General features: G+C 51.8%; 1 protein-coding gene and 2 long non-coding RNA genes across 4 annotated transcripts in view; 2 read left to right on the forward strand and 1 right to left on the reverse strand.

Moving 5' to 3' along the window:
* LOC307192507 overlaps positions 1-5727 on the forward strand; it is a 46817-nt gene extending 41090 nt beyond the window's left edge. Inside the window, exons 3-4 of one of the 2 annotated variants that reach the window (XR_013830081.1) lie at positions 5262-5419; positions 5677-5727. This is a non-coding gene — a long non-coding RNA (uncharacterized lncRNA). Of the gene's footprint in view, positions 1-5261 lie in introns of both variants that reach the window. The other variant, XR_013830082.1, reaches the window with a different exon arrangement.
* Positions 101-25377, reverse strand: WNT5A (Wnt family member 5A). The gene is made up of 5 exons (XM_079933473.1): positions 25266-25377; positions 19260-19393; positions 17758-18008; positions 13080-13372; positions 101-4956 (listed from the first exon to the last, which is right to left on the reverse strand). The coding sequence occupies exons 1-5, from the start codon at positions 25269-25271 to the stop codon at positions 4498-4500; spliced, it is 1143 nt and encodes a 380-aa protein (XP_079789599.1). The 5' UTR covers positions 25272-25377; the 3' UTR covers positions 101-4497.
* LOC307192508 lies at positions 14614-17305 on the forward strand. The gene is made up of 3 exons (XR_013830083.1): positions 14614-14686; positions 15420-15559; positions 15860-17305. It is a non-coding gene; the product is annotated as an uncharacterized lncRNA (long non-coding RNA).
* Positions 25378-26440: the final 1063 nt, after the last annotated feature.

Raw genomic sequence — 26440 nt, forward strand, 5'->3', positions numbered from 1 at the left:
ATTCGCTAAGCCATAATCACACTCTAGGCCCACATCAAATTTCAACTGCCACGGACACCATCTCTGCCAAACACACACGTGACCGCACTGATTTTATAAAATGACTTTAATAGAAAAGTAGTACAAGATATGAACAAAAATAAATAATCTTTATCTATTTCTAGCCCAGCAAATGGTACACTGCTTGTAAAATTGGTCTTTTGCATGCAATTTTCCTTATTCCTTTTTTGCTTTTGAAATACTGAGACAGAATGTTAATTAAATCTTCTAGATTAAAATTGATACATTTTTGGTTTTTAAAAAAAAATCGTACCGACCTTTAATCATTCCACATCCATTTTTAAAAGTTGGCTAACAAGATGATGTTTTACTAACATAAAATATTATCCAGTCATCAGAGTTAAATGTAAGGTCTGTGCGAACAGGTAAATTAGAAGATTCCTTTACTAAGTTTTAATTCCTACGTTGCTGAATGTTTCCTGTATTAAGAATGCGTTTCATCATCTTACTTTCAAAGTATGGCATCTGGCTTTCACCATTCCACAGAGAGGGGAGACTAACAAATACTTTCTTAAAAAAATAAATATTTTAGAAGTACACTTTACAGTGATAATGCAGTATCTTAGACCTATGTCTTGGTGCGTATTTGCATCATATATACCCTTCAAGTTATCAGTACCTTTTCTAGTTGTCTCTATTTAAATTACGGGTCACTCAGTCTTTGGGGACTGTTTCTGCTAACGATCTCTGTGAGTCAGCCAGTGACTCTCTTATTTGGAGTACTTATCCTGCTACAGTGTCATCTTTGATACTTCTGGTGGCTTGAACAAGGTCTTGCAAAAACAAATTGAAAATTGTATTGGCAAATCGTACAAGCAAAGGGTTTGCATGGGCTACTGAAACACAGTGCCGGTCTCGGGAGGTCAGCAGCTTGAAAAACTGAACAGATACACTGGACTAAAGCTTAAAACAGTCTTCCTGGTACTTAAGTCCATAATTACTATTTTGAACATAGCTCTGTTTGTCGCTGCCTGTATATAAATTTTTTGTTAATTTTCCTGTATTGGGAAGCTCTTGAATGCACTCCAGGATGAGAAGGAAAAAAAATATGCTGACGCTCCTAAATCGCGTATATGTTTTTGCAATAAAGAACACTGGTCAATATACAACTGAGGAAAAACTGAAACAGATGTGAGTCCTAGAACCACAAGCGTTTGAATTTGCCCAGAAATGCTATTTTAAACACTCTATATGTTGGTCTACTGTTTTTTTGTGGAATAATGCATTCTTGGCATCCTTAAAAGGTTTCAATATGTTACAAGGTTATCCGGAAAGAAAAAAAGCAAAGGGCTAACGTATCAATCTGTGCGTCGCGGGCCAGGCTTCGCTGCGCGTTTTCAAGAAGCACAGGGCTTGTATTAATTGCACTTAACACAACGAACCTTCAGTTTCCTTCATTCTCTGCAGACTGAGGCTTGCTTTTCATAAACCTGCTTTCCAAGGGGCAAAGAGACACTCCATCCACACAGTAACTTCGAACTAGAGCAGCGCGCTAGCTGCAGTGGTGAACACAAATACACTTTTTTTTGGACTAAACTTCTGGTCATGGATAAAAGCATGTGCCTTTTCAGTTCTTAGCTCTGAGATGTTACAACACCAACAAGCTCTAAAACAATTAAGTTACATGCCTAATGCTCGAAGAATGTGAGCAATCCTATAACCAGCTTTAAGCCATCTGCTTGATTTCTTTTTCTGAGGAACATATATAGGAAAAGAGAATTCCCCTTTTGTTCCGTTACATATAGAAATCTTTTGAAGCTCCCAAATAGTTTGGTTTTGGTAAAATTCTCCACTCTTCTGTTATTCTGACATGTAGTCACCCCTAAACTATCCCTCATGTTTTCTCAAAAACTCTCCACATGAAGTATCTGAAGGACAATTGAAACCACTTACCAATATCCAAGTAACGTTTTATTTTATATTCTATCTTCCATTTGGCATAAGCCTTTCGATGTTTGTTTGTTTTCTGAACCAGTGAAATATACAAATCGCACGAGACAGAAATATGTACATGAAAAGTATAGAATAAAGGCCATAGAAGATATACATAATATCTGAATGACAAGTAGAATATTTTACATTAAATAGTTTCCTTTAAAAACTAGGATTGTTAAACTCAACTCTCTTCATAAACAGGAATCACTAAAAAGGAACAAAATCTGGTTTAGCAAATAAAAAGAACTTACTTCATGGTTTTTGTATAATAAAAACCAAAAAAGTGACATTTTAAGCTAATTAGTGCTTCTTACTTTCAAGATCTTTTGCTTGCAATTCACTGCAACTGCAGGGGAGTGAACATCCTTGTGCAACAAGAGCCGCAGGTGGCTGAGGTGATCTGAGGGCCACCCGTTCCCACGAGGGCTGCAGGAGATGTGTATCTTTCCCAACTTTTAAAGCAACAGAAGTCTGAGATAAGAACACATTTGACGGTACTCTTTGCAAAGAGGTGTCCTGGTTTAAAAAACTTTTTAAACTAGCCATATATGTTGTGAGCTGGATTTTCCTCAGGGACTCAAATAGGTACTACCAGGTCTAATGGGCACCAGTTTCCACTCTGCAAAACGCATGAAGGAAAGGGAAATGCCGACAATGCTTCTGAGTGTTGAATTATCTCTTCATTCCCACGTCTGTGATGAATAAGTAATGCCCTCTCCAGAAAGGGTACAGAAAAGGAGGATGGGGCGGGGAAGATAAAAGAAATCTTCAAACCAACAATGCACATGAGTATGAGACCTTCCGGATTCCTCAGAAACAAGGCTGCTCCGCGATGCTCAGGGCGTGATGGCGTGGAGGCCACAGCCCCAGCTCAACTCAGAAACCGTCTGCAAAAATCCCAATTGGATTGCAATGGAGGACGACAAGGCTCTAGACCCGAGTAAACTGTAGATCTAAATCACTGGCTGCACTGAGATATAATTATATCTATATTTATATATATATATGTGTATATATATATATATATATATATGTATGTTATGTACAAGAGACTGAGATATCAGGCACCATTAAACCACATTTCCCCCCTTATAAATGCAACTGTTCAAGTCCTCTAGGAACAGTTCTGGGGTACACCTGCAGGGTAATAGGAAAGCGTGAGTGGAGAGTCTAAACACAGGATCATAACAGGGAAACGCTGCCACACCTCTGTGAAGTCCATTCGCCAAGTAATGTCATTAAAACATAGAAAACTACTGCTCCTCAAAGTAAAAGTTATAGGGGAAAACCAAAATCCCTAAGTAGCAAACTGTCTCCCAAGCGGAGCTCCTCTGTTTCATTTCCTGTCCTACTATCAGAGGGGACGCAGTGGAGCTGCCGTTTGGAAACGTGGCCGGCGTCACAGCGCAGCAAGGCATGGAGGAATCGGACAGGGCGCGGGGTCAAGTAGGGAGGGCGGATGTCACGTTTCCCCCTCAAATAGGTTTTCTGCTCTGGTGCAGTGCTGAACTGCAGGCAATTACCTTGTAGCTCGGGCTGAGGATCTGTGAATGGAATTCATTTATTAGTTTCATTGTTATCATTTATTAACCAAGTATCCCTAAGAAAATTACAGTATATTTTCCTTTACAGTCAAGTCAACCTCCCTTGCCCTTCTCCAAACAAAAAGTCTAGTACCCAGAATCGCTCGGGGATCCTTTTCCAAGTGGATAACCTAATTCCCACAACAGCGTCAAATCACTGACTTACTTAATATAAGGAGTTTTTAAGTTTTCTCTTTTTTTTTTAATTTCTGGGGCTTCCCTCCCTGCTCCCCAAGTTTCAGTAGCTAGTAGAATGGACCATCTGTAGATGGAATGTTTGAGAACAGTGCGACACGTGATAAACCTTTTTTCTTTAAGGGATATGAGATTTTTGCTCTTGGACTTTAAATACCATTTTGGAAATGTTTCAGGCTGGCAGCCCCTGGGAAAGGGGCGGGGGGGTGTGTGGGTCTCATTGTTTTGTTTTTTTCTCAAGACCTTTCAACTTTCACCAGAGCACCGAATTCCTTTTAGTCACAGGAGCTAAGCCACGCATAGATCTGTACCACCCTCTTGCAGCTGGACGCTACCTGTCCCATATGACCCCATAGTTGAGACAAAGAAAACAGTGTTTCCTTGACCTTCCAGATGTGCACACATCTAACTGAAGGTGTGCGTTATGCCCCCCTCATCCTATATACCAGCAAAAGAAGTCTTGTCTTACTTTTCAATGATCCACAAAATAAATATTTTCTTGGTTCCCACCCCCCCTTTTTGCCAAATAATAATTATAATATTAATAATAAACCACAGAGTTCTCAGATGGGAACAGAAAGAAAAAAATGGTTCCGGTTGCAATTCTTGGGGACAAAAAATAAACAGTATTAAAGACAACAACAACAACAGAATCACTGTACTTTCTATAAATAAGTGGGTCCTGGGAGTGGGGCTGGGTGACAGGCGGGCGGCGGGGTGCCCACTACTTGCACACGAACTGGTCCACGATCTCCGTGCACTTCTTGCACTTGACGTAGCAGCACCAGTGGAACTTGCAGTGGCAGCGCTCGGTCTGCACCGTCTTAAACTGGTCGTAGCCACGGCCGCAGCACATGAGCTCGCAGCCGTCCATGCCCTCGGACGTCTTGTTGCACAGGCGGCCCTGTGTGCCCAGCGAGCCGGTGCTCTCGTTGCGCACGCAGTAGTCGGGGCTGGGGTCGATGTAGACCAGGTCCTGCGTGGTGGGCGAGTTGAAGCGGCTGTTGACCTGCACCAGCTTGCCCCGGCTGTTGAGCCGCATGGCCGCTGCGCTGTCGTACTTCTCCTTCAGGGCGTCGCCCACCTTGCGGAAGTCGGCCAACTGCAGCCAGCACGTCTTGAGGCTGCACGAGCCTGACACCCCGTGGCACTTGCAGGCCACGTCCGCCAGGTTGTACACCGTCTGTGGGGAGAAGGGGACAGTCAGCGGGCGAACTCACCCGGGAGCCCAGACTCGGGCGGGGGTCGGGTGACCGAGCTCCCCGGCTGGGTGGAGCCCTGGTCACCAGCTCAACCTGGGCCTGGGCTACTTCCCCCTCGTCCTCCATGACCAGGAGCCTTGTGTTGCCTTCTTTAAAAAGTCTGCAAAATAAATAGCCTCTTAGCCCCTCATTATTACACATCATCATAATAAACAACCACAGTGTTTGAATGGGAGCGGGGAAAAAAATTGGTTCCATTTGTCTCTTTTTTTTTTTTTTTTTGCAGAGAAGAACATTGGCAGCAACTCGTACATCTTGAACACTCAGCCCAGAGCTGCTATCAGTTCCTCACCTGCGTCACCTGGATTCATCCTCACCACCAGCCCACGAGGGAAGAGCTCTATCATCTGCATCTCACAGAGAAGGGAAGCGAGACCCAGCAAGGTGAGTTACTGACCCAACCACTGGGAAGGAGCGGGGGCGGGGGTGGGGGGCAGGATTTGAACCCAGGCAGGTGGGCTCCAAGCTCATGCTCATGACTTGGCCCTGGGCACCCAGGTGGTAAGTGGCAGGGCTGGGCAGGTGTCCAGCCCAGGTAGGATCAGGGTTCAAATCGTTCCTCACTCTTACTATCACTACTGCTGTGTGGCAGGTACTATCGTAAGAGCCTTTACGCTCTTCATCTCACTTAATGCCCCCAGCGAGGTTGTAACGTGGCCTGGATTAGATGATGGCAGTGACGCAGACAGAGGGTAAGTGGCCCGCACAGGTCGCACAGCTAGAATGTGGGAGAACCGGGCGTGGATCTCAGGTACCCTCACTCCTGCTTCTCGCACACTCCCTACTCCCTATCTGCCCCTGCCTAGGCGAAAAGCATCCATCTTGGGCCCAGGCGGACCTGGGTTCTGTCCTAATCTGTCCCTGAATTTAGGCAACAGGCTTCACCATTCTGAGCCTCCGTTTTCAATTTGGGAAGGGCACTGTGATGGTTGCAACCTCACAGCACGGTTGCAAGGATAAGATCAGGAGATGCATGAAAGTACTTAGCAGGCAGGATGCAATCAGTAAACCTGGTCTGCAGGGTGACCGTCTGGACGCTGGTCCTGGGCCCTTGCCCAGGACCTATGGGCTTGGCAGCACCTATGGGTCTGGCCTCACGGTGCTGTGTGCCCAGCAGTCTGGGAGGTGGCGGCTGCCTATTTATAGTGCCGACTGCCCACAGTTCCTGTGCCAGTGACCCTCCAGAGCCGGCGTGCCGCTGGTACGCTGCACAGCGCCTGTCAGGAACCTGGAGGGCCAGAGTGAGTTAGAAGGCTGCTTCTGCCCAGAACAGCTACCTTCTCCCTCCAGGGATGCATAAGGGGCTTTCTTACAAGGGGAGCTGAAGTGTACTCCCTTGAGATGAAGTGTTTCAGTCCCGCTAGTCTGCAGAAGGGTTTTGCAAACCCTTCTATGTAACCTTCGCTCCCCTTTGAGGAAAATCAAAAGCTAATGTCCCAAGGAGATTCTAATATGATTTCCTGGTACAGTGTCTAACTTTCCTCCTCCCACCCCCACTACCCCGCAGAAAAGCTGTCTTCCCAGTAATCTCACCCACCAGAATCCAAGCACAGTTCATTGCTCCAATTATAAAATTTCCAAAAACACTCCCCCTAGTTAAAAATCCAAATGTTAAATGAAATTCTATTGAAGGGGCTTTTCCCACTCTCCAAAATCCCCTCTCTCCACCTGGAAATCCCTTGACCTTCTCTTCTTGGTTGCTGTAAGCCCCTAAGGATCTCTCCATGAGGGAAGTCGAAGAAATCCACAAAGATGGATGAAAGCACCAAACAGGGGCAAAGTGGGGCACAGAAGGGTCAGCCATACCTGTCCTGGAAGCGTTTCTGGTCTGAGAAGCTGGGCACCCGGCATGCAGCGTAAGGTGATGTGTCCCTGATGAGGGCAAGACCAAAGTCCTAGGGCCCCAGAGAGAGCGGGACTGGCATGCCCACTCCATGGCGCGGGTCGGCTGCCGTGGGGCGTGAGTCCACGCACACTGCCAGCACCACGGCAACGGGCGGCCTCGGAAAGGAGGGGCCGCACTCACCTGGAGCAACTACCTGGCCCCTCAAGGCACCACAGGTGAAATTCTCCAGAGTTTAGTCTTTCCCTGAGAACCGCCCCCCCCCCCAAATAGTTAAGATCAAACTTGAGAAGAAATGGGTTAGCTGGAATGATCTAGATAATCTTTGGCTTCCCGAAGTCCTTTGCTTCCTGTAACTAAGCTATCATTTATCAAGCACTTACCTCAGCCCTTCAATTGAACCTTATGAAATTGGATGTCAGAAATGGTGAAGTATTGGTAATAAGGTACAATCTACTATGTGATGCCAGTGAGTCCTACAGCAACCCCAGGTGATAGCTAACGCCCATTTAACAGATGTGCAAATGGGGAAACGGAGGCTCAGAAACGAACAGACAGAAAGGGATTTTAACCTAGATTTCTTTAATCCCCAAAACTATGGCCCTTTACCCTCGAGCTGTGACGCATTAGTTTCATTAAAAAAAAAAAGCGCCTGGGCTTACAGGTCAATCCACTAATTCTCCCCACGGGCTTGAAGTGGTTCTCCAGCCTCAGTTTCCCAGTTTTTAAATGAGGGGGTGTGGATGAGGGGCCCAAAGGCTCCTTCCAGGCCTCTAGCTTCACTCTGTGATTATCGTCCCTTTTCCTCACCCCAAAATACAGAAGACTGAAATCTCTGACCAGAAAGTTCCTGGCATTTACCTTGGGTTCTGTGAAAAAATAATGGCTCTGGTTTTCAGTGCTGCCAAAGTTAGGAAGAGTTTTCACCCCTTCATTATAAAGCAGCCATAAAGTGCCATGTGTTTAACCACAGGAAAAAAGGGTCTTTTTTAACGATTGTGGGCGAGCCTTTCACATCCGCATCAGGGGAAGGAAAGAATGAAACCGGGAGACTGGGGCTACCTGGCAAGGATTTCCTCTCTGCACACTGCTGAGTGGCTCTCTCCCCTCCCCAGAGCATCTCTCTGCACACCTCTGAGTGGCTCTCTCCCCTCCCCAGAGCATCTCTCTGCACACTTCTGAGTGGCTGTCCCCTCTCCAGAGCACGTCTTTGCACACTACCCAGTGGCTCTCTCCCCTCTCCAGAGCACCTCTCTGCAAATTTCTCAGTGGCTCTCTCACCTTTCCAGAGCATCTCTCTGCACAATTCTGAGTGGTACTGCCCTCTCCAGAGCATCTCTCTGCACACTTATTTTTTTTTCTTTTTTTGTGCTACGCGGGCCTCTCACTGTTGTACCCTCTCCCGTTGCGGAGCATGGGCTCTGGATGCAAAGGCTCAGCGGCCATGGCTCATGGGCCCAGCCGCTCCGCGGCATGTGGGATCTTCCAGGACCTGGGCACGAACCCGTGTCCCCTGCATCGGAAGGCAGACTCTCCACCACTGCGCCACCAGGTGAGCCATCTCTGCACACTTCTGAGTGGCGCTCTCCCCTCTCCAGAGCATCTCTGTCCACACTTCATTTTTTTGGTGTTGTTTTTGTTTTGTTTTTTTGTTTTGTTTTAGTTTTTTGCGGTACGCGGGCCTCTCCCTGTTGCGGCCTCTCCCGTTGCGGAGCACAGGCTCTGGACGCGCAGGCTCAGCGGCCATGGCTCACGGGCCCAGCCGCTCCGCGGCATGTGGGATCTTCCCGGACCGGGGCACAAACCCGTGTCCCCTGCATCGGCAGGCGGACTCCCAACCACTGCGCCACCAGGGAAGCCCTCTCTGCACACTTCTGAGTGGCTCACCCCTCTCCAGAGCACCTATCTGCACACATCTGAGTGCCTCTCTCCCCTCTCCAGAGCATCTCTCTGCAACTTCTGAGTTTCTGTCCCCTCTCCAGAGCACATCTTTGCACATTCCTCAGTGGCTCTCCTCCCTAGCCCGAGCACCTCTCTGCACACTTCTGAGTGGCTCTCTCCCCTCTCCAGAGCATCTCTCTGCACCTCTGAGTGGCTCTCTCCCCTCTCCAGAGCATCTCTGTCCACACTTCATTTTTTTTGCAGTTGTTTTCATTTTGTTTTTTGTTGTTTTGTTTTTTTGTGGTACGCGGGCCTCTCACTATTGCGGCCTCTACCGTTGTGGAGCACAGACTCAGGACGCGCAGGCTCAGCGGCCATGGCTCACGGGCCCAGTCGCTCCGCGGCATGTGGAATCTTCCCAGACCGGGGCACGAACCCGTGTCCCCTACATCAGCAGGCAGACTCTCAACCACTGTGCCACCAGGTAAGCCCGCTCTGCACAATTCTGAGTGGCTCACCCCTCTCCAGAGCATCTCTCTGCACACTTCTGAGGGGCACTCCCCTCTCAACAGCATGTCTCTGTTCACTTCTGAGTGGCTCTCCCCTCTCCAGAGCATCTCTCTGCACACCTCTGAGTGGCTCTCCCCTCTCCAGATCATCGCTCTGCACAGGTCAAGTGGCTCGCCCGTCTCCAGAGCATCTCTGTGCACACTTCTGAGTGGCTGTCACCTCTCCAGAGCAGGACTTTGCACACTGCTCAGTGGCTCTGTCACCCCTCCAGACCACCTGTCTGCACACTTCTCAGTGGCCCTCTCCTCCTTCCAGAGCATCTCTCTGCACACTTCTGAGTGGCTGTCCCTTCTCCAGAGCTCGTCTTTGCACACTACTCAGTGGCTCTCTCGCCTCTCCAGAAAGTCTCTCTGCACACCTCTGAGTGGCTGTCTCCCCTTTCCAGAGCATCTCTCTGCACACTTCTGAGTGGCTCTCCTCTCTCAAGGGCAACTCTCTGCACACTTTTGAGTACCTCTCCCCTCTCCAGAGCACCTGTCCGCACACTTCTGAGTAGCTCTCTCCCTTCTCCAGAGAATCTCTCTGCACACTTCCTAGTGCCTCTCCCCTCTGCACAGCATCTCTCTACACACTTCCGAGTGGCTCTCCCCTCTCCAGCGCATCTCTCTGCACACTTCTGAGTGGCTCTCTCCCCTTTCCAGATCATCTCTCCAGACACTTCTGAGGGGCTCTCTCCCTCTCCAGAGCACCTCTCTCCACACTTCTGAGTGGCTCTCTCCCCTTTCCAGATCATCTCTCCAGACACTTCTGAGGGGCTCTCTCCCTCTCCAGAGCACCTCTCTCCTCACTTTTGAGTGGCTCTCTCCCCTTTCCAGAGCATCTCTGCGGACAATTCTGAGGGGCTCTCTCCCCTCTCCAGAGCATCACTCTGCACACTTCTGAGTGGCTCTCTCCCCTCTCCAGAGCATCACTCTGCACACTTCTGAGTGGTTGTCCTCTCTCCATAGCACGTCTTTGCACACTACTCAGTGGGTCTCTCCACTCTCCAGAGAACCTCTGCGCACACTTTGGAGTGGCTCTCTCCCCTCTCCAGAGCATCTCTCCGGACACTTCTGAGTGGCTCTCCCCTCTCCAGAGCATCTCTCTGTACACGTGTTCGTGGCTCTCCCCTCTCCAGAGGATCTCCCTGCAGACCTCGGAGAGGCTATCTCCCCTCTCCAGAGCCTCTCTCTGCACACTTCTGAGTGGCTCTCTCCCCTCTCCAGCGCATCTCTCTGCACACTTCTGAATAGCTCTCCCCTCTCCAGAGCACGTCTTTGAACACTACTCAGTGGCTCTCTCCCCTCTCCAGAGAACTGTGCACACTAGAGTGGCTCTCTCCCCTCTCCAGAGCACCTCTCTGCACACTTCTTAGTGCCTCTCCCCTCTCCAGAGAATCACTCTGCACACTTCTGAGTACCTCTCCCCTCTCAACAGCATCACTGTGCACACTTCTGTGTACCTCTCCCCTCTCCAGAACATCTCTCTGCACACTTGTGGCTCTCCCCTCTCCAGAGCATGCCCCTGCACACTTCTGAGTGGCTGTCCTCTCTCCACAGCACGTCTTTGCACACTACTCAGTGGGTGTCTCCACTCTCCAGAGAACCTCTGTGCACACTTTGGAGTGGCTCTCTCCCCTCTCCAGAGCATCTCTCTGCACACTTCTGAGTGGCTGTCCTCTCTCCCCAGCATGTCTTTGCACACTTGTGAGTGGCGCTCCCCTCTCCAGCGCATCTCCCTGCACACTTCTGAACTGCTCTACCCTCTCCAGAGCACATCTTTGAACACTACTCAGTGGCTCTCTCCCCTCTTCAGAGAACCTCTCTGCACACTTCTGAGTGGCTCTATCCTCTCTCCAGAGCATCTCTCTGCACACTTCTGAGTACCTCTCCCCTCTCCAGAACATCTCTCTGCACACTCGTGAGTGGCTCTCCCCTCTCCAGAGCATCACTCTGCACACTTCTGAGTGGCTGTCCTCTCTCCACAGCACGTCTTTGCACACTACTCAGTGGGTTTCTCCACTCTCCAGAGAACCTCTGTGCACACTTTGGAGTGGCTCTCTCCCCTCTCCAGAGCACATCTCTGCACACTTCTGACTGTCTCTCCCCTCTCCAGAGGATCTCCCCTTTGCACAGCATCTCTCTGCATACCTCTGAGTGGCTCTCCCCTCTCCTGAGCTTCTCTCCGCACACTTCTGAGTGCCTCTTCCCTCTCCAGAGCACCTCTCTGCACACTTTGAGTGGCTCTCCCTTCTCAAGAGCAACTCTCTGCACACTTCTGAGTGGCTCTCTCCCCTCTCCAGACCATCTCTCTGCACACTTCTGAGTGGCTGTCCTCTCTCCAGAGCACGTCTTTGCACACTACTCAGTGGCTCTCTCCCTTCCCAGAGTACCTCTCTGCACACTTCTTCACGGGTCTCCCCTCTCCAGAGCATCTCTCTGCGCACTTCTGACTGGCTCTCTCCTCTCTCCACAGCATCTCTCTGCGCACCTCTGACTGGCTGTCTCCCCTCTCCAGAGCATCTCTCTGCACACTTCTGAGTGTCTGTCCCCTCTGCAGATCACGTCTTTGCACACTACTCAGTGGCTCTCCCCTCTCCAGAGGATCTCTATGCACACCTCGGAGTGGCTCTCCCCTCTCCAGAACATCTCGCTGCACACCTCTGAGCAGCTCTCTCCCTTCTCCAAAGCCCTCTCTTCACACTTCTGAGTGGCTCTCCCCTCTCCAGAGCATCTCTCTACACCTTTTTTTTTCCTTTTTTTGCGCTACGCGGGCCTCTCACTGTTGTGGCCTCTCCCATTGCGGAGCACAGGCTCCAGACGCGCAGGCTCAGTGGCCATGGCTCACGGGCCCAGCCGCTCCGTGGCATGTGGGATCTTCCCGGACCGGGGCACGAACCCACATCCCCTGCATCAGCAGGCGGACTCTCAACAACTGCGCCTCCAGGGAAGCCCTCTGTGCACACTTCTGAGTGGCTCACCCCTCTCCAGAGCATCTCTGCACACTTCTGAGTGGCTGTTCCTCTCCAGAGCATCTGTCTGCACACTTCTGAGTCACTCTCTCACGTCTCCAGAGCATCTCTCTGCACACCTCTGAGCGGCTCTCCCCTCTCCAGAGCACCTCGATGGGCCTGTTGGTCAGACCTATATAAAACTCAAGTCTGATAAAAATGCTCCTCGTTTTGGTAGAACTTGTGTATCTGAAAAACCCTGAATCCATCATGCCTGCTATCTAATGACACGAGGAGGGGCACGAAGAAAGCAGCGGGGAAGGTAAGTAACCCTGGAAGCTTGGGTGAGGGCCTTATGAGCTGGGCACCTACTGGCATAAGTAACTCCCCTGTCCTCCATTGAAGCCCAGCCACAAACTTGATCCCGGGCGGAGGGCAGCGAACGTCAGGAACGTTTTTACTGGTGAGCTGGCCTGGCCAGCAGTACTGTGGACCAACTACAAAGGCAAAGAAAGCTCTTTCTCAGGCCAGGTCGGGAGCACCTTGGCTGGAGGGGGCCAAGGCGGGATGCTTCCCCTCCAGGAGGCCTTTCTGGGGTGTCCACCCCTCTCCAGGGAGGCCTGTGTGTAGCTGCTTGGGGAGGGGGTGGGGGGAGAGTGGAAAGAGAGCAGCAGTGAGAGGCGGGGAGAGACCGGCAAAGCTAGGACGGGAGGCAGAGACGGGAAGAGAGGGAGACCCAGACGCAGAGACAGAGAGAGAAACGGAGAGTGGAGCACAGCACCGCCCGCCCCCAGGAGGGACGCGGCGGCGGGGATGCTCACCCTGCGGCCGGCCTCGTTGTTGTGCAGGTTCATGAGGATGCGCGCGCTCTCATAGGAGCCCTTGGCGTGGATGCGCTCCCGCTCGCGCGCGTCCACGAACTCCTTGGCGAAGCGGTAGCCGTAGTCGATGTTGTCGCCGCAGCCGCCCCACAGCCAGTCCCGCGGCAGGTCCTTGGGGCGCGCGGCGCGGCTGCAGCCACAGGTGGACAGCTCGCCCTCGCGGCAGGCGCGGCTCATGGCGTTGACCACCCCCGCGGCGCTCACGGCGTACGTGAAGGCCGTCTCGCGGCTGCCTGCGGGCGAGGACGGGTGAGTGGGCGCCCCGCGCTCCGCAGCCCCGGCCGGGGCAGTGCCGCAGAGGGCGGGTGGCGGGGGACCGGCTGGCACACCGCCGAGCCCCCGCTCCTGGCTGGGGAACAAGGAGGCCCTGAGCCTCCGCCCCCTCCCCCCCGGGGGAAGGCGGGAGACATTCCCCCCACACACGTAGAAGCGACACATGACAAAGGAGTAGCATCCCTGGTACCTCTGCTCTGACACTTAAGAGCCCAAGGCAGGATTCTAAGCAGTGCTGGCCTGAGTTTTCTCTACACCTCTTATGAAAATATTCCAAACTTATTTTCCAAAATGCCCATGAAAGAAGTCACTGAGGGAAACGTAGACTTGGGGTAGACTTCCTTACACTTATTTTAATGTTTGGTATTATTTTCATTCTGAGTTACCTACAGGGCAGGAGCCTGGGAGCTGCAAGGCTTAGAGCCCCTGCAGCAGCCCCTCCCCACTCCCTGCGGCCTCGGTGGTTGAAACCCGTCTTTCCCATCCTCCATCCACAGCATCTAGCCTGTCTCAGAACAAGGCTCCTGACTTTCCCAGAGGACGTTTCTAAACCGGTCCCTAGAGAGTTTTAAATGAAACTCGCCTCTTCTCAAACCCCAAGCTGACCGGGCTGACACTTCTCACTCACGTAGGTGAGTGTCTACTTTTAAAACAGCCCACGGTTCCTTAGTGTCACTTCTGCAGCTCCCCAGCAGCCTCTGACTCCAAGTGTTAGGATAACAGCAAAAAGGAGGAACAAAAATAAAAAGGTTCTTCTTCCCCAAACTTGTAAAGAATATACAGGCCTAGAGGAAAGAAGTTCTCTCCTTCCCTAAAACGTGTAAAGAGTGTCTCCCTGTCAAACGGTTCTATAGGAGCCCTATGTGTAAGGACAAAACAAGAGGTAACCATAGACTACCTCCATCTCCACTTGCATGTGGAGACATTTCCACATGTAACAAGAAGTCACTTAAAGTATTGTCCTATGAGAGAGAGAGGGTTAACACCCGGCCAGCTGAAGCTGGACCTGGGGTGGAGGGGTGGAAGGGGGGGCAAGATGAGGGGGTCCTTAGTTTCCTCAACTATAAAATTAAGGGTATTGAACTAGATGCCTAGGGAAAAAAAGGGCCCCTTCTGGCACTAGAAGCTCTTTACCGGAAACGGTTGCTCCTATACTTAAAGAGCTTGCTAACAATCTTTTTCTTTTGGGGGGGGTGGACAAGGGGGGAGAGCACAAGAACAGCTGACAACAGGACTCAGCCCCAACCATCCTGCAGGAAGACGGCTCTGCCCAGGCAAGTGTCCCCCAGGCTGCCCTTTTCTTGGACTTCTGCTCCACACTTCAATCCACAGCCGTTTGTGATCTCCCTTCCAGGAATAGTGATGGTTCTGATTTACCAGAGCTTCCCTCCCACATTTTAAAAAATGAATAACTTGAGGACTGTATCGGTGGTTGACAGGAGGATCCAGGAAGTTCCTGTTGGGGGGGGGGGGTGAGGCGTGGGGGGGGTGTTACAGCTACCTAGCCTGAATTGGCAAGGCAGAGAACAGCAAGGGAGTGGAGAGAAATGAGGAGAGCAGACAGATTCTAGGGAGTGATTTGAGGATTAACGCTGATAATATAGAAAATGCTGTGTCCCTGGACGGGAGACTTGTAGAATAAAGAGGTAGTCTGAGGAAGAGAGAGAAAGAAAATCCTCTGGAGACAGAGAAAATAAACCACTCCTGTATATATAGAGCACAAAAGGGCTTTTACGTAAAACACAATAATGCTGCTATTTTCATAAGTCTATCTTGAACGTATCCTTTTTTGGCCCCAGAACACAAACCTGGTAGAAATCTCTAAGCTAACTGGTCATTGCAGGGAAACGTCAGCTTGGAAAGTGCTCTTTGGCTAAAGCCTGTGGATACCGTCATCCTGGATGGAACGCTGCTGGTCCAGTTACAGCTCCCTCCCTGGGAAATCTGCATCTACTCCTATTCTCACCCTCCTTAAAAATGGCGCCTTTCTTATACATCTTTTCACAGCATGGAGACAAAGATGAGACAGAGACAAAAGCTGGAAGGAAAGGCTAGCGTGATGAAAAAACGAGAAAGCTTCCACAATGAAGAGTGGGCCCTTTATGAGGCGACGGTGTACAGCGCCTGGACTGGCCTTGAGAAAGGAGGTAAGGGGTTGGGGGTGGCAGCCTGAGTCAGACACTGGCCCCATCACAGGGTCAGATTCTCAGGGACAGGAACTGGCCTCCACGTCCCTGCTGTACTAAGTGCTCTGGAGTGGGGCACCCACACACCTAGCATCAAAGGTGTTTTAAATTTTCCCTTAGCTCATTCTCTTCCAACATACCGTTACATAGAAAAGTGAAAGCTAAGTAACTTTTCCACTATTGGTGTGGGGTCCATGTTTCTCTTCCATAAAAATCTATTCTGATTGTTCTTCTCTCCATCTCTCTCTTTTTTTTTTAAAGGCTCTGTCTGCGTTCACCCGAAAGCCACCCAGCAGTAGCTTTCTGCTCTGAGACCTTGGACACCTGAGGATCCTTGGGCAGGGTGCTCCCAGGGCCTCCGTGACTTGCTAATAGGATCTAGGAGGGCTCCCTCCTCTGAGGCCGCCACAAGGTTCCACTCCCGCCCAGTTCGATTCAACCTAGACAGTGCCACACAGCTGAGGACCAGAGAGTCGACTTCCAGGGGACAATTAAATACAGGCCTTTGTACCAAGGGTTCTGCTTGCTCCCTGAGGAAGCAGGCTCTTTGAATCTTGGACCACATTTTAAATAAATCTTCAGCAGAACTCAAATCCACTTAGCAAATGATAGCTTATTCTGAACATGTTGGCCCAAAACAGACTACGCAGGAAGAGGATCTTAAAGCTGTGCTCCAGTGACTACCCAGAAAAACAGTTGCAACTGCTGTCTTCCTTCCTTGTTGCCATCGGAGGTGTATGATTTTCACTAACTCATATACATGTGAAAAGCCACTCCCATAGTTTAGTGTGAGAGGAAGGCAGATAGATAGGGGGAACATATAAGGCAAAGGTGACGGGGGAAAGCTGACAGGTCACCATTCTGATACAGCCAAAAAAAAAGTTCTTGGGTCACTCACAATATCAAAATGCAGCAGAATTCAATCTTCACTACACTGCCAGTTAACTACATAAGGCAGCCCATAATCGGGGAAAACTCCGGTGTTCCTGAAGCTTAACTCCTAGAGTCAGAGCCCAGTACATACATTAGCACATTTTAATCATTAACAGGAAGGACAAAGCCCTATGAAACTCTGCAGGCTGAGGCTGCAGACCATTTTCCCATTCAATTAGAGGAACAGCTTCCAGTCCTGTATTATTTTAGTTTATGAAGCCGCTTGGCTCAAACATCCACTGACAACTCTTTTTTGTTCTCAATGAATGCACTTTTCAGGGTTTTTAAAAAAGCGTTTTATCCGTCCATGACGGACATTAAGCCAACTTTTTATCTTCAGTCAGTATAAATAGTTAATTGCTTTGATAAATTGCTTCTTATTTTAGGAGTCACTGCAGTCATATTAATTACACAGGCTTGTTTGCATAAAAGTAAAAAGAGACCGAAAATATTCACTAGAAAACACAGACAGGACCACATCTGTCAGACTGTAGCCTATGCTATTCAACCAAACCAGAGGCAAACTGATGTGCCAAATTCTTTGCCTTTAGCCCAGTTTTAACGCCGCCACCTCCTCCCTGAATGGAATAGCAAGTTCAACAACACATTTAAAAATAAAGCATTGGACCGTGAGCCGTACGTTAAAACTTTTTAAAGTTTCTAGGCTGAGATCTGAAGCACGTGCCTTTGTATCAATGGCCAACATCGCAAATGTAAATTGGATCACATCTGATTAAACTTCTTTCTGGGACTAAAAATAAAGCCTTTAACATATATCTATCATCTTGATAGCCTTAGGAAATATCTATATTAGGAAAATTGAAACCTTGTTTACTTCCAACACATCCAGCATTCTGAAAGATGACAGTTTTTAGTCTGATGCTTGGGCCACTTTAAAGTGACTCAGCTTTCCTCCTCATCTTTCGAGAGACCAAAATAAGTGTTCTGCTACTACTATTTTAAACAAAATGCTTTTTAGAAAAATTAAGTGTGCAGAAAAATGAAGGTGTCTTTGATGCCCTCCCCCATCTCCTGATTTGGGTCAAGAAGTCCAAAACTTATAATTAGATGTGGGGACAGGCATAGCACACAGCCATAATGACAAAATTCCCAAGCCACCAGCCTGCTGGAAGACTCCCTCCATATCAAGCTTGTAAGTAACACTAAAGACTTCTCCTAGGAGAAAAGTTTCTACATATTTAAAAATACATTAAATGGTTTCCTACCTATCTGCATGACCCTGCCGAAGACTGAGGTGTTATCCACGGTGCTGCAGTTCCACCTCCGGTGTCGGAACTGATACTGGCATTCTTTGATGCCTGTCTTTGCGCCCTCTCCGATGTACTGCATGTGGTCCTGATACAAGTGGCATAGTTTCTTCTGTCCTTGAGAAAGTCCTGCCAGTTGGCTGCACAGAGGCTGTGCTCCTATGATATATACTTCTGACATCTGAACAGGGTTATTCATACCTAGCGACCTAAAAAAGGGGGGGAGATGTGCATTCAAGATTTACGTGAACTCTCAAGGTGGGCCCCCTGAAAACATGTCAGCAATACATAGTTTTAAGCACACAGATGCTTTTTCTCTCCTGCTTGTCCTCATGACAAAGTATGAGAAGGGCTTCATAAAACTCCTCTGTTTAAACTCCACTCAGAAAACAGAGGTATTGTGTAGTCCCCATCCCGCCATCTGGCTCCTCCGTTAGAGTTTTCACTCCCTTCCTTGCCCCTCGCCGCCATATACCTGAAGCAGAATTTCACAGAATTCTGAAATCCACACCAGAGAAGGGGGAAGTGGCAGTTTGGGGTACGGGCCTCTGACATTAAAGAAAATGACTCACTTTGCCCCACAAACTGGACCGATCTGCCTTGAAAAATGTATGAATGCCGAAAGTAGACACAATTAGACACGGGTAGGAGATAGATAGCAGTTCCTTTTGACTGATGGAAGAACAGTAGGACAAGTGTACTGAAGAATACTTGTCCTACCGAAGAAAAATTCAGCCCGTTCCGGACATTTTAAAAGGGCTCCTTATGTGATTGTGAAAGACCCAAGACAGGGTATCCAGTGAACAGAAGTCGTGTTTGACAGTCAGAAAAATGCTGTTCATTTACAGCGAAAAAATATCCAGAACGCCGTCAAAAATAATCCCCTGGATATACTGCAGTCTATCTTCAAGGCCCCTGCCGGCAAGAAACCCTCGTTTAGGGACATTCGACTACTTCAAGTTGACCTCCTTTTGATCAAATTTCAAGCCCCAAATACCCACTTGGAGGTTAGCTGTCTTCCTACAACTCTGCCTACCTCAGACCCTGAAGGTTAATAACCTCAAGTGACAGAAAATAAACGCTGGAACTCACTTTTACTGCCTCGAGGTGGCAAAAAGTAAATTTTATAGATAGGCTTACAATTATTAGAGAAGTGAATTTCGGTTCCCCTTTATTACATGATGTCCTACAAGCATACCTCTGAACAAGGACCTCATAGAAAAAGGTCTGAATTTATAGGTTCTGATTCCCTATGGAGCTAAAGATGAGCTTCAAAGCATTAGCAAATTTAAAAATGTTTTGATTTAAAGATACATATATGTATATATATACCTGTATAAGAGATATATATATATATATGTATTAGATAAATGCACCCAAACTCACGACTCAGCTTTAAATACTGCAGCATTATACAAACGAATCTTTAAATAAAAGAGTATGCACATAGAAAAACTTACCACCAAGAATTGCCTTCTATTACGACCTGGGCGAAGGAGATAAATATGGCCAAAGCCATTAGGAAGAACTTGGAAGACATTGCCCTTCCAGCCGTCCCCAAAGCAACTCCTGGGCTTAATATTCCAATCGACTTCTGGAGAGGGAAGAAAGGAGCAGATGTTTATTGCCTCTCAGATAATTTTCAAGCATACAAGTTTAAACAACGGAAGCATCCGGGGTCTCTTAAGTTTACTGCTGATTGACTGCGCTTCTCCTCCGTGAGTTTTTTGATGGCAAGATATAGGCAGTTTCTTTTTCCAAATTAATCCACCCACGCAACCTCACCAGGAAATCTGATTTCGCTGGGATCCTGCGCGCGGGGCACGCCAGCGATTACAAACATGTCTCAATGCTGTTGAGTCAAAACCCCGGTGCCAGGCGCTGCCTCCTTCCTGCTTGCTCACGTCCCGCACCCCCTCGCTCCCCTCTAGTTCGCGCTGCGCTGAGTCCCTCCTCGGGAATTCACTCAGGAACCCGCTGCCACCCTCGTCCGCTCCCCGACCTGGGCAGAGCAACAAGTGGAGCCGGAATTAATTCCATGGGCGAGAGGAGCGCAAAGGCGAGAGGATCGCGCCGCCGGCGGCTGCGGAGGAGGCGGAGTGGCCGGGGTGGGGGGTGGGGGCAGCACGCGGGGGGGGGGGGGGAGGGCAAGGGGTGGGGGGCGAGGCCCCCGGGAGCAGCGCGCGCGCGAGTGCCCAGCTGGGAAATGCGGCTCCGAATTAACATCGTCTGTTTCATAATCAGTTTACGGCCCGCTTTGGGGCCAGCCACTTCCAGAGGGGGAAGGGCAGCCCGGGTTTCCTTAGAACGCTCTTCAGCCAGACTGGAGGGGGGAGAAGGAGATGGGGGGGGGCACAGGGGATAAGGGGGAGAGCGAGCTGCTCTCCCAACCAAGGAAAGCGGAAAACAATGCCCTCTCCCCTGCCTTCGGCCTCCTCCTTGGACTCAGTGTACCCCAGAGAAGGGATATACCCCAGAGGAAAGAAGGAGGTCTGGGTCCCGCTGTCCCGAGAGACGGGTTCCCTCGGCCCTCCCCGCAACCCTCCCCCAAATTCTGATTTTCTCACTCCCCCTACCGCCCCCCTCCGATCTCCACTCCTGGCAGCTGCCACGGAGAAAGGGGAAAGGAAGCCAAGAGGGACTCCAGTTTCCTTTGGTCCGGGTCTGGAGTTGACCATCTCTCTATCGCGACACCGTGAGCCTGGTCCTGGAACAGCGCTACCCCACCCTCCAGCCCAATTCGGACTTGGTTGGGTCAGTCCCGAAAGGTGAGGGTCCAAGGCGAGGCCAGAGCCGGTGCGAGTGAGCCCCCGCCGGCGGGGCCAGAGATGCTCCCGCGCCTCAGCTGAGTCCCTGCATTCCAGGGCGCCAGGGCCCTTGGCGGCGAAGGTTCGCGTCGTGAAGAATTTCGGAGGCAGGGGGCGGCCTTGGAAGCTTCCGCTGCCGTCCTCCCCACTGGTGACTTCTCCACCTGTAGGCGGCGGCGGAGCGAGGCGGTGGAGGGTGCGGGTGGGAGGAGCGGGTTTCCAAATCCCCTTTTACATCTCTGATAAGGGTAACCCGGCCGCGCTGCGCCACCCGCAACCCCCGAGGGAGCCCCTTCCTCGGAAAAGGGAAGGTGAGCCTCCTCCAGGCGGCAGAACGGCCTGGCCTGGAACCTGCGCCGGAAAAGAGATCGAGGGAACCTAGGCAGCCGTGGAAACGCGAAGGGGCTCGGGAGCGCGCCACAGCTTTTCCCTGCCAGCCGCCCTTTTGGCCCAGACTCCTTGGGGCTCCTCGAGAGGAAATGCTTATGTGGTCCCAGTGCCCGCTACCCAGGGCTCCGCGCCTGTGTCCCACTCGTCCCTAAGACGCCGCAAAGCCCGGGGAGCATCCCGGAGAATAGAAACCTGGGGTTTCCCCAGCCCAGCAGAGAGAAGGCTCCGTCTTCCTCCCCACCCCCGCCCCAAGTGTCAAGTTTCCTCCAGGGGAGGGGGTTGGTTGCGAGGGCTGCCTTCGCGCGCGGCCCAGGCTGCGAAGTCTCCTCTCCCCAGCGGCGGCCAGGACCGCGCGCGCACACATTCATACACACACTCACGCACATTCACACACTCACTCGTCCACAGACACACACGCTCCGACGTGCTTCCAAGGAGGCGGCAGAGATCGCTGCGGGCCGCGCGCACTTTCCGAGCTTCCCGACGGGCGGGGCGCGTGGGGCGGGGAGCGGGCAGTGGAGAAATTGGTAACAGATTCGGCGGATTACTGCGGATCTCTTTGTTAGAGGCGAAGCCACACAAACCGAACCCACTCTCGGCCCGACGACCCCGGGGCGAGTCCACTCGTTCACAGAATGGGGGCCACCTGGGAGCGGGCCATTTGGTTTGTGCGACTCGGGTCTCTAAGCGCCAGGCTGGGGGTAGGCCGGAGGTGTCCCAAAGGGGATCCGGCAGGAGAGCCCCGCGAGTCGCGTCTCCACTTAACCCCGTGTGCTTGGCCGGAAACACCTTGGTCCTCTTCCCGCTCCAATCCCCGCGCAACCCAGAAAAGGCCCCACAAGTTTGAAAGACAAGGAACCCACAGCAAACACAGTTCACAGTAGGGTGAACGTCCCTGCCTGTTTGCCAAGAGATCTGATCCGAAAAGAGTACGAATAAGACCTCTCCGGAGACTGTTAACACCGAGGGTAAAACAAAAGTTCTGGGGAGAAGCTGAGTTTACCAAAGAACGGACTAAAAGTTTTTGAACAATTTCAGGGCCCAAGGAAACCGACTTTGTAAGGATCCTTGGAATCTGTTCCTAGTGTGCGACAAGTAGGAGGGTTGCGGGCATTTGAGAGGTTCAAGCACAGGGGAGGGGTGAGGTGGGGGTAGGGCGTTCGTTCGCACGCCCTTGTTTCCAGCCTCAGAACAGATCCATAACCCTTCTTGAGAGAGAGAGAGAGAGAGAGAGAGAGAAATCCGTCACACTAGTTCAGAGGACGTTTGGGGCAGCAGAAAGCTTCGGAACGCACGCGCAAACTCGCGCGGCACCCAAGTCCGAGGCCGGAGGCCACTAAAACGAAATTCCCCGGAGGGAGGGCGAAGATTCTGGACCCTCGGCCGACGGCGCTACCTCACTTGATCTGGGTATCCCCTGCCACCTCCACCCTCAGCCCCCACCCCCAGTCTCTGGGAGCGGAAATGATGGAGAAACTGGGAGGAAGAAATTAGATTGACCTGGGCTCGCGCTGGCGAAAAGCACAGGAAACCCCAAGAATCCCAGCTCTTTGTGGGAGATAAATTTTGTTTTCCCCCCCACCTGCGATCTCTCCTGAAAGCAAGGAAAGAGACGGCGAAAATTGCAGAAGAAAAATCAGTGGCAGCCACAAAATTGGGGCGTCCTGCCCAGGGGAACGCCGCTGTGAGAAGCAGGAGGGGATGATGGGCTGAAAGGAGGTCCGCTTTGGGGGAGCAGACAAGGAGCCAGCGCTCCGCCAAGGGTGCCTCGGGAAGTGTCCACAGCGCTGCGTGCTGGGGGGGGGCGGGGGCTGTGTGGAGCGGAGGAGAGAGGAGGTGGAGGAGGGAGCTCCTTGAGCCCAAATCAGTGCAAGGAAGGTGTGCAGCCTCTGATTGCCCTGTCTCAGAACTGACACCAGGTCCGGTAACAGGGCATATCCAAGGGAAGAACGGTGGCCAAGTCTAGTTCTGTTCCTTGCCTCACCTCATCCATCCCCAGACAAGGCTCTCCAGACTGCAAGACAACTCTCTCTCTGTCTCTCTCTCACACACACACAGATGCCACTTCCACCTTCCCACACAAGATGTCTAGCTCTCTCTAGCCACAGGCTCTCAACTCTGTCCAGAAGAGCTGTTTGTCGGCAGAAGGAGAAAGAAAATTAAAGAACACTTCAACCCCCACTCTTCAGAGGCAGTTTCAACTCCACTTTTTAATAGACAAGAAACAGACCGAGAGGGAGAGAAAGCACCACTTGTCCTGGACCACAGGGAAAACTGGTGAGAGCGCCAAGGCCAGACCAGAGACTTCCTAGGGTGAGGCTCCTGTTCCTTGCTATGCCCTGGAGAAGCGGTACCAATCCTTCTTCCACTTGCCCGAGCCCCATTTGCTGCGTCGCACCCTTGGCCCCTTCCTTATTAACGCAGCCGCCCAGTGCAGCTTGGCCTCTGGGGGCCTCCGAGGGCCCCTCCTGGGAGAGTGGGACCTGGTGATCTGAAGGGATGTGCTTGCAGAGCCAGAGGTGGGAGGAAGAGGCGAGCAGCTGCCCGCCGGCCCAAGGAACCGAGACTCCAAGACGTCCTACCTCAAGGCAGCCAACAGGGGGCAGCCGGTACCGCACAGCGAGGAAGAAAAAGACTTCAGGACTAGCTGAGGTCTGGCGCACCGTACTAACCCCTTGTGCACCGGGGAGCTCCGCTGAGCGGAGGGAAAAGCAAGGGACTCTGGCTGGGCCTCCTGGGCAGGGTCTTCCTTTGTGGAGACGGGCCTGGCTAAGTAAGGCTAGTATATCCAAGACCCGAGAACAACTGACCTTCTACTCCGCCCCAAAACACGCAGGGCACAGATCCACACACTCGGACACACAATTTCCACTGCCTCCCATCGCCTGCGCGCTTTCTTTCAGCTTTGGCCCCTCGGAACTCCCCTGGCAGAGATTGTCTAGAAACAAAATCTCCGCATCTGGCTGGAGCAGCCTTGAACGTTGGCGGGAGGGCAGGGGTTGAAGAGGTGCGATCCCACCGCTGGCTCCAAGTGACTTCCAAACAGTAAGCTGTCCATTTAAAGAAAGACGAGGGAGGAGAAGGGACCCTGATGCCAGGCTGCGATTGTAAAGTAAAACAAGGCCACAGGGTCTCCCAAGTTTGGGGGTTTTAAAAACGGGGTTTTTTTTTGGTGGGGGGGGGGCTTGTTTGCTTTAGGAAACATCTTAATTACAATTCCAAGCTTATTTTCTAGAAAAACTGAAAAGGGGAGAGATCAAGAAAAATGAAAATAAGGATCGAAGCTTGGAGGACAGAGAGGAAAAGTTGTTCGGAAAATAGCAAGTTATACCGCAGGAAGAAATGTTAACTTTCTGTAAAAGTGAACTCTCGGTGACCCTCGGAGTGTGTGACTCGGCTTTAACATACAACTGACAATTAAAACAAACAAGAGTTCACAAACTGCCCCCCGCCCGCTCTCCCAACGCGGAGGCCCAAATGTTTCTAAAGGACAAGGCAGATTCCGCGCAGGGGGCCGGGGCGCGCTCTCCCAGCGGACAGGATTAGAGCCACCACTGCCAGCCCTCCCCGCCCCCATCACTGCTGCAAACTGCGGAGCTCACCCAGTGGCAACTAATAATGCTAATAACGCGACCCCGTTCCCCGAGCCAGGGTGCACGCTGGCCCCCTGCCAGGCACTCTTAAAGGCACAGGGCCTGCAGCGCTTGGGTCCCCGGCTGCGTTGAGCTTGCAACCTGGCCTCTGGCTGCAGAGGGCGAGAGGTGCGCTGCTCGGCACAGTCGGCCCCTAGTCCAGCTTCACGGTCTCTCAACCAAGGAGTCCCCTTCCCCTTTCTGAGCCCTGGCTGCACACCTTCTCTGTGCCCGCGCTTGGTAAATATTTGTTGAATTGAATCATTATGCTGTTACTGAGATATACAGAGTAAATTACACTCGCGTTTCTCAGGGCAAAAGGAAACTCATCCGTGAACCGCTGTGTTTCTGTCTCGTCTCTTCCCCACTTTTTCTCCAAAGTCTAAAAAGTTTGCAGAACGTTTGGTGGGACCAGGTCTCCTGGGAGGCCGAGGCAGTGCGCGGGGCGGGGGTGGGGGGGTAGCGCGGCAGGGAAAGGGTAGGGGTCCCTGCCAGCTACGCGGGAGTTCTAAGCCTCTCCAGGCATTAGGAGAACTGGCGGGGGAGGGATAGGAATAGGTGGAGGGGGGGCGGGATATTTAGTTAACTTCCAAAAGAAAAAAAAGTGGCGAGCGTCGGCGGAGCACAGAACACCTACCTTCATTGCGAGGGGGAGGGGGCGCGGGGAGGAAGTCGCCGCAAGACCGAGGGCAGCCGAAGAATCTGAGCGGAGCGGCCAGGTTAAGCCTGGAGGGACGATCCGGCGCAGAGCTGCGTGCTCCTCCAGGGCGCGTCGGGCAGGCTCAGGGGATTGGAGCCCAAGCGGTCACTGGCATCGAGTCTGGGTGCCTGAGCCGGAGCAGCGCTGGGATGCGTCCGTGAACCGAGGGGCGCCGAAGTCCGCCTGCCGGCAGCAGGAACAGGGCCCGGCCAGCGCGCAACAAGGGAGCCGCGGGTCCGGCGAGGGCGCGCAGGCGACTGTTTCGCGGCGAGGCGCTCCCTCTCCAACGTCCATCAGCGACGGCGGTAATTAGGGCTTTCCAACCCCAAATGTGGGCGTGATTGTGCAAAATACTTTACAACAAATAAAAAAAAAATCTTCACAAGCGGGTGAAAAAAATGCCCCACAACTCAACTCTGGCCCGGGGCGGGGGGGTGGGGGAGGCGATCCGTGCGCCCAGGTGCCCCCAGTTCATTCACACCACGGATTCTGCAGACTCCTGGCGGCTCACGCCTCCTGATCTCCAGCTCCTCCTCTCCAAGTCTGTGGCCGAAACGTCTGCTTCCAGGCGCTGATCCTGCGGCCGCGAGTGAGTGTGTGGATGTCTGTGTACACACACAGACACACACCCAAACACACACACACCCACACGCACTGCAGCTTGGGGGCCACAGAACAATCAGGCGCGCATGGGTTTTTCTCCGGGAGATGCCGCTGAAAATGCAGAAGTCGCCATCCGAGCTGCAAGAGTCAGCGCCAACTTTTGTCCTTTCATTTTAGGGTTTGGTAAAAAGGGGGAGCAAACTGGGTAAAAGTTGTCCCCGAAAGTTCTGCCTCCAGTGGGTTCGGGGACGATGCGCGACTGCCCCAGGGGAGACACTGGCTCCCCCCTCCCAACCCCCTTCTTTCCCTCTTCTGGTTAATCCCCCTCTTTTCCCCGCCTTTCCAGGGCGAAGAGGCGCGCGGGCACCGCGGCCGTGGGGCTAGAGAGGGGCGAGGGCGAGGGACTCCGCGGCGGCTGTTCAGCTCCGGCGGTCCATGGCCGGCGTGGCTCCCCACCTCCTCGTTTGGCGCCGGGACGAAGGGGCGGGAGAGTGAGCAGGCGGGCGGCG

The sequence above is a fragment of the Stenella coeruleoalba genome (genome assembly GCF_951394435.1).
Source record: "Stenella coeruleoalba genome assembly, chromosome: 10".
NCBI lineage: Eukaryota > Metazoa > Chordata > Mammalia > Artiodactyla > Delphinidae > Stenella > Stenella coeruleoalba.

Coding starts and splice junctions, on each gene's coding strand:
- WNT5A (XM_079933473.1), bottom strand. Junction 13,373..17,757: donor CGGCAGGGTCATGCAGATAG/GTAGGAAACCAT, acceptor CCTCGCCCGCAG/GCAGCCGCGAGACGGCCTTC. Junction 4,957..13,079: donor ACAACGAGGCCGGCCGCAGG/GTGAGCATCCCC, acceptor TTCTCCCCACAG/ACGGTGTACAACCTGGCGGA.